Source organism: Myotis brandtii, unplaced genomic scaffold, assembly GCF_000412655.1.
Source record: "Myotis brandtii unplaced genomic scaffold, ASM41265v1 scaffold2340, whole genome shotgun sequence".
In the NCBI taxonomy this organism is placed as follows: domain Eukaryota; kingdom Metazoa; phylum Chordata; class Mammalia; order Chiroptera; family Vespertilionidae; genus Myotis; species Myotis brandtii.
This window is the reverse complement of record NW_005358813.1, coordinates 83,964-95,678: the sequence shown is the minus strand read 5'-3', so window position 1 is coordinate 95,678 and position 11,715 is coordinate 83,964. Positions and strand designations below refer to the sequence as shown.

The 11,715-nt window shown below is 43.3% G+C and overlaps 1 protein-coding gene across 8 annotated transcripts in view; it reads right to left on the bottom strand.

Annotated features, from left to right (window-relative positions):
* Positions 1-519: 519 nt before the first annotated feature.
* LOC102242354 (nuclear autoantigen Sp-100) overlaps positions 520-11,715 on the bottom strand; it is a 60,085-nt gene continuing 48,889 nt past the window's right edge. For 3 of the 8 annotated variants that reach the window (XM_014540013.1, XM_014540016.1, XM_014540015.1), the window contains 5 exons: positions 8,631-8,735; positions 6,798-6,940; positions 6,309-6,344; positions 5,280-5,321; positions 521-1,346 (listed from right to left, as the gene is read on the bottom strand). In XM_014540013.1, coding sequence (XP_014395499.1) covers positions 1,014-1,346; positions 5,280-5,321; positions 6,309-6,344; positions 6,798-6,940; positions 8,631-8,735 — 659 coding nt within the window. In that variant the 3' untranslated portion in view covers positions 521-1,013. Of the gene's footprint in view, positions 1,347-2,407; positions 2,535-5,279; positions 5,322-6,308; positions 6,345-6,797; positions 6,941-8,630; positions 8,736-11,715 lie in introns of those variants that run through there. The other 5 variants (XM_014540012.1, XM_014540014.1, XM_014540017.1 and 2 more) reach the window with 4 other exon arrangements.

The following is an 11,715-nucleotide window of genomic DNA, read 5'->3' as shown; positions in this document are numbered from 1 at the left end:
CTAGAATCTGTGCTGCAGAGACTTCTTGGAAAGGAACCCTACCAACAGAGTGTCAGATACTCTATTTGCCTCGAGAGCCCTCTCTCCCAGGTTCTCTGTGCTGGGAGGCTCTCCACAATCAGGTGGATACAATGATTCATCTTAGAGATATCATTTAGCTTCTCCCCGGGGCCACTTCAGTCCTTTCTCAGAGGCCCATTACAAATTAAGACGTACAAATTGTCAGTTATAAAAACAGTCATGGGGATGTAAAGTATAGCATAGAGAAAATAGTAACATTATGTTAACTATGTATGGTGTCAGATGGGTACTAGACTTATTTAGGACATCAACAGGTAAATTATATAAATGTCTATTGACTATGTTATACACCTGAAATGAATAATATAATGTTGCATGTCAATTGTAATTGAAAAAAAGAGGCCCATTACACAGTGTCCATGGTTCAGGGATGGGGATTATCTGTGGATTCAACAAAAAAGTGGATCTGCTTCTTCCTCTGCAGATTGCCTGACCGACTAGAGAGGTTTATGCCAAATCCCTGAGGTGGCACCACTGCCTGAGAGCTACCTGAGAGCAGCTGGGTTATGTTAGATTCCTCCCATTATGGAGGGCAATGCTTTGTCCTCATGGGGATACACACATTCCTGGTAGACATCCTCTGCCCACACCACCATTTATAGATGCCTTACCAATCTCGATGTTAGCCTGCATACCATCACCTCTGACCAAGGATACATTTTACAGCAGAGGAAATGTAGCAGTGGACTTACCCTCGAACTCATGAGTCTTATTATGGACCCTGTCACCCAGTGTCAGCTGATTTGGTGGACTGTGGGGATGGCCTTCAGAGGACTCATCACAGCCCCAGCTTTGCCAGCTTTGAGATGTTCCCAAGGCAGGTGGTATATGCTTCCAACTAGCAGCTAATGCACGGTGTCACCATCCCATCAAAGTGTATGGGTTAGGGAACAAAGCAGAGGAGGTGGTGGTGACACCTCTTTCTATTCCCCCTAAAAACCACTTGAGGAATTTTCACTTCCCATGAATCTACTGCTGCCAGTACAGTTAAATAGCTCTGGATCATAATTCTGGATCCTGATACTTAAGGACCCTGCTCCCTCTGCATCAAGACACATACAACCAGATAAACTTTGCAGGCTGAGTGTGCATGGTGGGAAGAGCTCTACCACAAGAAGGAAGGGCAAGAGGAGATCAAGTGTCACTAGCCTGTCAGGATCAATATGACGGATGTGGCATGAGTCATGAAAGGATCTTGGACAAGTATCACAGCAAAATAGCGTTCCTCCTTTATGGCACATCTCACATATATTTGAGTTTTCTGGCTAGAAAGGGAGATAATGTAGAAATCACTGGGATCAGTGAGATTCCGGAAGGACAGTGAGATTTCATTGGACTCTAGAACACACAAATTTTGCTTGTACCAAGGTGAAACTTGTAATATTAAAGAATAACACTGAGCAGAGATATTTATTTATTTATTATTATTTTTTTATTGTCTAAAGTTTTACATATGTCTCCTTTTTCCCCAATTCACTCCCCCTCCCCCAGCCATTCCCACCCTGGGCAAGCCCCCACTGCCCCACTGCCTGTGTCCATTGGTTATGCTAATATGCATGCATACAAGTCCTTTGGCTGCTCTCTAATCAAGTGGTTATTTTAATTGGTGCCCAGAGAAGAGCAAATCAGGAACTTGGGGTGGAAACCTGACCTCCTTATCTAAGTGTGTATGTGTATTCAAAATAATAGAAGACAGACAAAAATGCTTTCCTGTTCCGGAAAAATGTTAAGCTCTGCTGAGCCTTGATTTTTATGTGTTCAACTCTTCTTTCCACAACTGTGGGGTCCTTCTTAGGAAGAACTGAAGGACCGGGAAGGACTCAGGCCCCAACAGGCCTTTCTTGCTGCCCTGTCTTAATGGAAAAAAGCCTCTAGGGCAGCGGTTCTCAACCTATGGGTCGCGACCCCTTTGGCGGTCGAACGACCCTTTCACAGGGGTCGCCTAAGACCATCCTGCATATCAGATATTTACATTATGATTCATAACAGTAGCAACATTACAGTTATGAAGTAGCAACGAAAATAATTTTATGGTTGAGTCACAACATGAGGAACTGTATTTAAAGGGCCAGAAGGTTGAGAACCACTGACATAAAGACTAAAAAACACACACACACAAATTAATTCACCAGAATTTATCTCGTAGGAAAGAGGTGAGAATCCTGATGGCTAAAATAATCATAATAATAAAATAACTTTTCTCCTGTTTTGGGAAGGAAGTCTCTCATGCAGTGGGCTTTCTTGTTGTTTTGTTGATTTTTTTTTCTGTGCAGAAGCTTTTTATTTTGATGTAGTCCCATTTTTTTTCTCCTTAGTTTACATTGCCCCAGGAGCTGTGTCTGTAAAGATATCTGAGTAGAGGTTTTTTGAAGACATTTTGGTCTGCAGCGATGTTCAGGAGGAAGTGGCTGTATTAGGTCAGGAAAGTTTTCCCTATGGAGACAGAGATTCAGCTAGCAACAAAAAGGGTGAATTAAAGATAATATGAGATATTTATTATTCTGTTGGAAAAATATGGTTCAGAAATACAGTGTCTTATCTGGTTGTCTATATTGTCTCATCAAAACTGACTCATCAAAGAGTGATTTACTGAGAATTTAATATGATGGAATAAATTCCTGAGATATCACTGCACCTAATTTTTTCAACCATAAGTTCCCCATGAGTTTAAGAGCCTGGGAAGGTATTACTGGACGATGGATTCTGTGCCTGGAGGGACTCTGGGCCTGTGACAGTACCTCTGGGTTGGAGAGACCCTGGGCATAGATGACCAGGTAAATGCCAGGCTAGACTGAGCTCTTTAGCTCTGGGAGGCTGGGGAAGATGTCCCAACTCAGCTTGGCATGAAAGGTGTGGAGGTGCCATCTCTGAATGGCCAGGGAGTATGGTAATGACAACCACTGGGTTCATGGATGATCTGGTGCTTTGTTCTATATAAGGAAGATGGAAGAACCCACAAAACTGAATGATGCTGGGTCTTCCACAATTTTAATATGCAGGTCCTTCAGCCAGATTTACTTTCATTGAGTGAAGTCAATAATTTGACAGTGTTTGCATATAAGTATTGTGGAATGAAAAAACACAGTGAAGATGGTAGAAATTATAGACAAAAGTAAGAATTGGCCAAGGAATGAATCCATTGGGCTGTGAGAAAAATCATGTTTTCTTTATTTTGTGTGTGGATGATAATCTATGTGGCAATAACATGTGAATCTCTACATATTAAATTTCTATGTATGAGGGTCATGTGTCTGTGATGGAGAAATGTCCAGAAGTTTTTGGCTCCACCTGAGCAGATAGATAACTGTTTGAGGAGAACTCTGTGGTGGGGGAATGTCTCACCCAATGTGTTGGTAACAGCTCTACACTTAGATGAAAATATCTTGTCTACACAATGGGTTAGAAGGAGGAATTCACATTGTCCTGTGATAACGTAGGTACAAAATAATGCACAGACTTGAGGACTGGCTCACTCAGTGATGGGCGGTTGAGATGCTGGCGGGTGGTGAGGAAGTGGGGAGGTGACAGGAAGTGCCATTCCACTTCTTCCTTCTAGAAACACTATGCTTTGTTCTCTGAATCTCTACTCCCTTGGATTTACCCCCATAAAACTCTGCCTCTTCTTGAAGGCTCCTCAGTTAGAATGTTGGAATTCCTTGGGGCTCTGTCCTACATCCCCCACTCCTTCACTGCTCCCATGACCATGCTTACCTTACTTATCCTTAGACTTTAAAACCTGTGTCCCTGGTCTCCTTCTGAGACCCTAAACCTCCACACTCTACTTTCCATCATCTCCAGTTAGAAGTCTTCATCAAGTCTAAAATCCACCCTGTCCCCAACTGTATTCCTTGTCTTCCTGTTTGTAATCTTCTCCTCTTTTAGCTCCCATCTCACCAAGGAACCCATAATTCACCCAGGAGCCCAGAATTGAAGATGGATTCTGCTTTTCTCCACACCTAGATATCCAATGTATCAACAGTGTTGCAAGTCCAAATTTTTAAATATCTCATCTCATTCTCAGTGCTTCTGTGAGTTCCACTGCTACAAGAATGTAGAGGCCCTAATCATAATACCATCTTATTAGGAAAGAAAAAAAAGGTCTGCTACTAAAGTTACAAATCATAACAGTCAGATATCATCTCTGGGTCCAATGAGCTTGGGTGAATTGGACTATACCCCAGTTTGTACATTCTCTTCATTTATAAGTTTAATATAAGAAGAGATACAAAACTTACATACATGTATAAGGAAATTCTAAGCTGCAATGTGTCTCTTGCCCATGTTCTCCCTTTCAATAGAAAAACTTGTATAATGCCTCATTAGGGACATCCTTGGGCACATCCCCACATGGGCCTTGCTGACTCTGGCATGGGGCCATGTAATTGTTTATCCTTTTTGTCATAACAAATGAGACTCATGGATGCTGACCACCTATTGTTAGGCTTTTGGGTCAAGGTTTCTGAACCTTAGGTATCGTTAGAATGAATTGATGTCCTTCCAGTCTGGAACAATGACTGCCTCAGTTTTTACCTCCAGCCCGGAGCAGAGAGGCCATGGACAAACTACCCAGTTTGATCCAAGGCATAATGACCTGAGGGGTGACACCACCTGCCTCTCTGAGTGTCCTTGGACCCCCGCCCACCCCATTAGTTATTTCCCCATGTTACACAATTGGGGAACACTCAGTACATTTCTCTGCAGGACTCATGACAGGATGTACACCTTGAACTCATCAGCCTGGTGAGGCCTATTCCTTCTGTCTGATGTATGAAACCATCTTATCACTGCCTGCACCATGGAGTGGATGTTGGAGATTTTCCTTCTCTTTCCTTCTGCTTTCTTTAAAATTCTGATATCCTCTCGAATTTTCTCCCTACCCCTAATCGGCAGGCTAGCCCTGCCCATTTCTACTTCAAGACCCATCTCTAGAGACCCCAGTGGTTTAGAGCTCTGCCTCCCATACTAATGGGAAAATAGGAAGGTTTCCACCAAACAAATGGAAAGGATGCTTTCACATTGAGACACCCAACTCCAGAACCATTTACCTGGCATGGGTGATGCATCTGCTGTTCTTTACTCATCACACATAGCGACATGTTCTAACTGAGTGTGAGCATGCTTCAGGGAAAGACAGCATGACAGAGATAATGTATTGAAAAGGCCTAGATTATTCTGGGGTTACAGGTAGCAATACTTACATATGGGTCAATAATGTTATCACTGTGAGAATCTGGTACTATCTATAGAAAACAGAGAAAGATCGAGTGACAATATTGAATATGAGTTTTCATTAACCACACATTTGAGCATACTTTTTATGCAAAGGATTCATGCCTTCCCTTTGCTTTACATCTGCTTTTGTGAGTCTATATATCTAATTGGAGAATAAAAAACATTAAATTATGTGTCAGTGATGGTTTGGCCCAATGCAAATTCCATTCTGTGGATCTTATACCCAAGGCGGCTTTTGTGAAGCCATGTAGGGAGGGAGGCTGGCCCTGGTTTTCACAGATGGAGTTGGAGCTTAAATGAGAGACTCAGACTGAGGACTCATCACCCACAGCCCCGAGTGACCTCAGGGCCCAGAGTCCTGGGTGCCAAAGAAAGGTTTCTGCAGACTCCACGGCCTTCTGAAGCTCTCCTGGGACACAGCACTAAAGATAAAATGGGTACAAAGTCCCAGTTCTGCATCTTTTCTTGAAGGTGAGCACCTCTCCACTGTCTCCTGAATCCCAAGGGCTTGCATTGACCTTGGGTATCTGTGAAATGACTGGGCCTCCTTTCAGCCTGGGGCAATGACTAACTCAGCTCTTACCTTTAGCTGGGGCAGAGAGGCCATAGAGAAACCACCAGTGGACCCAAGGCATAATGACCAAAGAGGTGACCATATAACTGCCTGCATCTCTGGGTGTCCTAGAACCCCACCCCACCCCATGAGTTATTCTTCCATGCTAGATAATGAAGTTGAATCAATCATATAAGGTCAGCTCTGTCTCATTATCTATTTTAAAGGATTAGCCTCACCTCTATCTCTTATGTTTTAATGCTTAAAGAAGTTCTGGTCTCAGACACTGTAATGTTTGAAAGCAGCAAGTACAAAAATCCCCATATTATAAATCAAATTTTACTAGAATTAATGAAGTTAGGAGCCATAGAATAAGGCCAGAGAAAAGGAAAATTAACAATACTATAGGTGAGATATAGGCAGAAAATCATGCGATAATCACCTTTCTTGTTCTCGGTGGGTCTGGTAGAAATCCTTTCTGAAAGAGAAATGAGATTAATGCTGTGAGGAGTCTTTGTGTCCTGTTTGTACTTCTGTACTTTTTCTACTGTTTTGAGTTTGGTATTTCCAGTGCCTCCCAGATACATTACTATGCTACTTTATTGGTCCCCAAAGCCTAAGATGGCCTCCTCTGCCCCCCACTCCCCAATTTAAATTATTTTCCTGTGACCATATTACACAGTGGCAACTACTAGTGACAGAGTCAAGGCCACAATTACTGTCTACCTTCAAAGGGAGAAGAGTTCATGCACTTATGATTACACTGTGATAAACTGGTCAAGATAACACCGGAATGGAATGTTAGTTAGTAATAGCATGCATTGTGACCTGCGCAAAGGAAGTCATGATGGTTTTCTGAACATCAATAAAGCTTGGAGTTTGTGAACTATGACACTCCATCCTTAATGGAAACCCTTTGTCATTAGGATACCTTAATCAGGTATTTCAGGGGATATCCATCACAGCGCACACTCAGCCTCCAATTCTTGGACCTTTCGTGGTTTCCTTCAATTTCAAATTCCTTGAGGGTGAGCTGCTTCCCATTCTTTGTCTTTATACACTTTGCTGAGATTCCTGTGAGACCGGGCAAGACAGGTTGAGCTCCCTTTGTTGCCAGAGAATGTCCCTGACTGTGAAAACCCTAGAACTTGGCCTCCTACCACCCATTTTGGGCTTAGAATCATCAACCCAGAAGAGCTGAGTTCCCTCTCAGGGGCCCCACAACAACCTGAAGGGCGGTGGTAGAAGGGACTTCCTGCCATGTGTGCACACTTTCCTTTACTGTGCAATGAGAAGGGCAATAATTATTTCTAACATTTTCTTTTAAAAAGTATTTAATTATATTCAAAAGAGAGGGAAAAAAGTATGACTCTTAAAAAAAAAAAGACCAGGATTCTTTCCCATCCCTTCTCTGAGACTCAGGATAGAGCCAGGCTGAATTTCAGTGAGGGCTGATGAGGGCACACAGGTGGCCATGTGGCAGCTGTCACCACAGCCACATCTGTCTAGTCTTGCACAATGTTGATAACCAGTTAATGACAGCAATTATTTCTCATATTTTGGATTCATGGCTATTTTATGTGGAAAGTAATTATGGAAATGTTATGTAGTAGGAAAAGTTAAATTACTCATATGCAATATAGTCATAGGGCACACATTTATACTTGTTGGTGCCTAAAGAACTCTATTTTGGGAGGGGGAATCAATACTGGCTGCCAAACATTTGTGCTGTACTTTAACAATTACAATTTTAAAGTTATTTTATATCTGTTATTCCATTTTTTTTTCATAATAATACGGTGAAGCAAGTTTTATTACTATTCCCATTCTGTAGAGGAGGAAGTTTAGGATGAGAGAGAAGAAAGGTTTGGTCCAGTTGGAACAGATACTCTTGATATAGCTGAAACTCGAAGCCAGGTATCCTGATTCTAAAACCCGTGCTCCTGGCTAGCATAAGGTGGCATAGGTGTTGCAGGGAATGGGACTGTGAAGTTCTTGTTGTATTTCTAAAATGTGTACATTTCTACCCTGATATTGAAGCACTTGTTCTTGGGTTGGGTGCTGGATGGGCATTATAGGGACCTTTTCCTTGGGGGAAAGGAGAGATGGCCTGGTAGGCTAATGTTTATGAATTTTAAAAGTGAGGAAATGTCATCTTTCCTCCAGTCTATTTGAGATGCTGTGCAGAAAAGACCTTACAGAGAAAACCTGAGACAACTACCTTTAGAAATGCCTGCTTCCAAAGCTGATCCTTGGCTGACATCTGAAAGCCTGGATTTTGGGAGGGGTCCCACCGTTCCCATGGGGCATGTGCTGAACACTTGCTTTCCTTCTGGAAGTCTGGAATTTTGGCAGATGCGAGGTAAAGTGTACCTATGTGGCTAACTCCTGGTAAAAACCCTGTGACTCCTAGGCTCAGGGCAGCTTCCCTGATAGACAACATCTCACATGTGTTGTTTTGAGTTGCTGCTGGAGAATTAAATGTGTCCTGTATGACTCCATTGGGAGAGAACCTTTGGAAACTGGCACCTATTGCCTTTGGACTTTGTCCCATGTGCTTTTGCCTTTGCTGATTTTGCTTTGTATCAACTTAATAAATCATAGCAATGAGTTAGACTATATGCTGAGTCCTGTGAGTCCTCTTAGTAAATCACCAAACGTTGGGATGGTCTTGGAGACCCTGACACAGGTGTCTAGCCCTGAACAATATAATATCCACATGGATGGTTTCCAGTTGAAAAGCGTAGAAGACCAGGAAACTTACCTTGTTTCATTTTCTCTTTATATAATTCCCCCTTTGCTGGACCACAGGTCACGGTAAGTATAGAGTGTTTGAAGTTCATATGTTTATCTCTGGGAATTCTTGGACCTGCAAGGAAGCATTACTGTTATTATTTTCTTCTAACTGTGCCCTCTTTCTTCTCACCCATCTTGAGAGCCTTCTTTTATAAATCAATATGTAGTGGAGGGAGTTTCCCCATGAACAGCATTTTTCTTTTATGGCAGGTTAGACACACAATGATAATGTCATCCTCCACTTCTGTTTTCTGAAATCCTGCATAATAGCCTCATGTGAAGGACCTGAATTCCCAAGCTTGTTGGCCACAACTACCTATTGCACAATGATTTTTCTCCTGTTTTTAAGGAAGATTTCTAGCCACATTATTGCTTTGAATTATGTGGATGGAAAAAACCCCTCAACTTTTAGTTGTCTCCCCATCTGAGGCCCCACTGGGGGAATAGAGAACAGGATGACAGTGGGGAACTTAGCAGGAACAGTGTCTGCCTTCCCTCCTTGCTCTCTGCCTTGTTTCACTTCTCCTTCATGTGAACTTTCTGTATGGATTTCACTCTGTGAATCAGGGCAGGGTGCTCCTAGAAGAAACTGCAGATTGCCCAGGAAGAGGGCCTCTGTACCTCCTTGGGGTGGGGCACTGGCTCTGATTCTGCTGAAGTAGGGGTTGAAAGTCTTTTAAAAATATATTTTTATTGATTTCAGAGAAGAAGGGAGAGGAAGAGAGAGAGGAACATCACTGATGAAAGGGAATCATTGATAGGCTGCCTTCTGCATATTCACCACTGAGGATTGAGCTCGCAACCTGGGCATGTACCCTGCCTGGGAATCTAACCATGACCTCTGGTTTATAGGTTGACGCTCAACCACTGAGCCACATCAGCCAGGCTGAAAATCTTAAAAACTTTATAGCAGCAGCACCTACTCCTGTCCTTCTGGCCAACATTGAGGGGGATCCATGAAAGATATACACGAGGGTTTCTCTCTGGGATGGGGAGGGTAGGTTGTCCCTGGTCCTTTCAGAGTTAGTTCTTTTAGAGCTGGAGAGGGCCTAGGGGACCACTCAGTTGAGTTCATTTGTCACACACCCATTTACAGAGGAGGAAATTGAGGCAAAAAGAAGAAATGACAAGCAGAAACTACATAATAAAAGGAATGTTAGAAATTAGGACACACATCTTGTATTACCAGTAAGGGCCCCCCTTGGTGGGCAACCGATGAGTCTCTATGTGATCAAGAGAAGGGTCAACTAAATAGCATGTTAGTCACACACTTCATATTTTTCTCCTTAAAAGTTTTCAGTGTAGTGAAGGGAGCCTTCCCTAGGCCCACGGAGCCTTGTGCTCTCTCACAGGTTAACTGATCAACATCAATAAAGTGGGTGTTATGAGCAACCTGTTGTATTGTTGAAATTGCCAAGGCAGATGACTACTCTGACGTTTGTTACTGGCTCTATAAGCCAATTAAGAAATTGATTGGTCACTCAGAAAAAAGAGTATGAAATAAAAATTTAGATGCTTGAGGAAAAAACCCAAGATGGCAGCATAGGTAAACACCGGAAATTGCTGCCTTGCACAACAACTTCAAAAATACAACTAAAAGATAAAATGGACATCATCCAGAACCACAGGAAGGCTGGCTGAGTGGAAATTCTACAACTAGAAGGAAATACAAAAGCACACTGAGACTCAGAGAAGGTGCGGAAGTAAAGTGCAGAGGTACGGAGGCGCATGTGGAAAAGGCTGGCAACTGAGGACATGGTTGTCTTTTTCAATCAGGAGAGACTCTCAAGCTCCTGACTGCTCTGAACTCCAGTTCTCGGCGAGTCTCTGGGGACCCAGACTCATACGTGGAGAAACTGGACTGTTTGGTGGCATCAGTCATAACTCGAGAGTGGCTTTCTCTCAGAGGTGCTTGCAGCGATTACCACGGGACACTGAGACCGGGGGCCTCTTAGGATAGGACTGAGGAGAAGCCATAGCTGCTGGCGCCGCCCTATTGATCCCCTGAGACCTCGCCCCACCCAAGCTGTGGGCAGAAGCTTTTGCATAAGAAAGGCTTGGCCCTTTGCAATCTGAAAATTACCTAACAAACTGCAGCTAGGTCAGAGAGACCCAGAAATTCCAAAAGAAGGCCAAAGGCCCCACAGCAGCTTGCATTGCTTCACAGCTGGGTCTCATCTGGGCATCTCCAAACCTCAAACAAAGAAGAGGAATCTGCAGATCTCTCCATAGCTACTGCTGGGTAGCCTCAGGAAGAGGCTAAATTAGCACCTCCTTAGAGATCCAAGAGCCAGTGTACCCAGTGGTCAGAGTGGGACCATCCAGATTACAACTCCTCAGACCCATAAGGGACACACTCAGGGGGCAGACTCAGTGAGCACCAAAGCCCCACTGAAGCAAGTCTTGCCCCAGAAGGGTGTCTTCAGCACAGAAGTTCTCCCACTGCAGACACAGCTGATTCTCACTGCCAATTGGCCTGGAGGTCAATTCCTCCCAGTGACACCTAAAACAATCAAGGCATAACTACAACAAGACTGTGCACAAAGCCCACAAGGGGGTGCACCAAGAGTGTCCACCTCAGGTAACTGGGGAGGCTGAGCCACTGGGCCCTGTAGGACACCTAGCACACAAAACCACTCTACCAACACAGGGAAGCAGACAAAATGCGAAGACAAAGAAACAGGTCACAAATGACAGAAATGGAGGACAGCAAACGACTGGATATAGAGTTCAAAACCACGGTTCTAAGATTTTTCAAGAATTTTATGGAAACCGCCGATAAATGTATTGAGATCCTTAAGAAATCTAGTGAGACCCTCGATGTTGTGATAAAGGACCAACTAGAAATTAAGCATACACGGACTGAAATAAAGAATATTATACAGACTCCCAACAGCAGACCAGAGGATCGCAAGAATCAAGTCAAAGATTTGAAATACGAAGAAGCAAAAAACACCCAACCGGAAAAGCAAAATGAAAAAAGAATCCAAAAATACGAAGATAGTGTAAGGAGCCTCTGGGACAACTTCAAGCGTACCAACATCAGAATTATA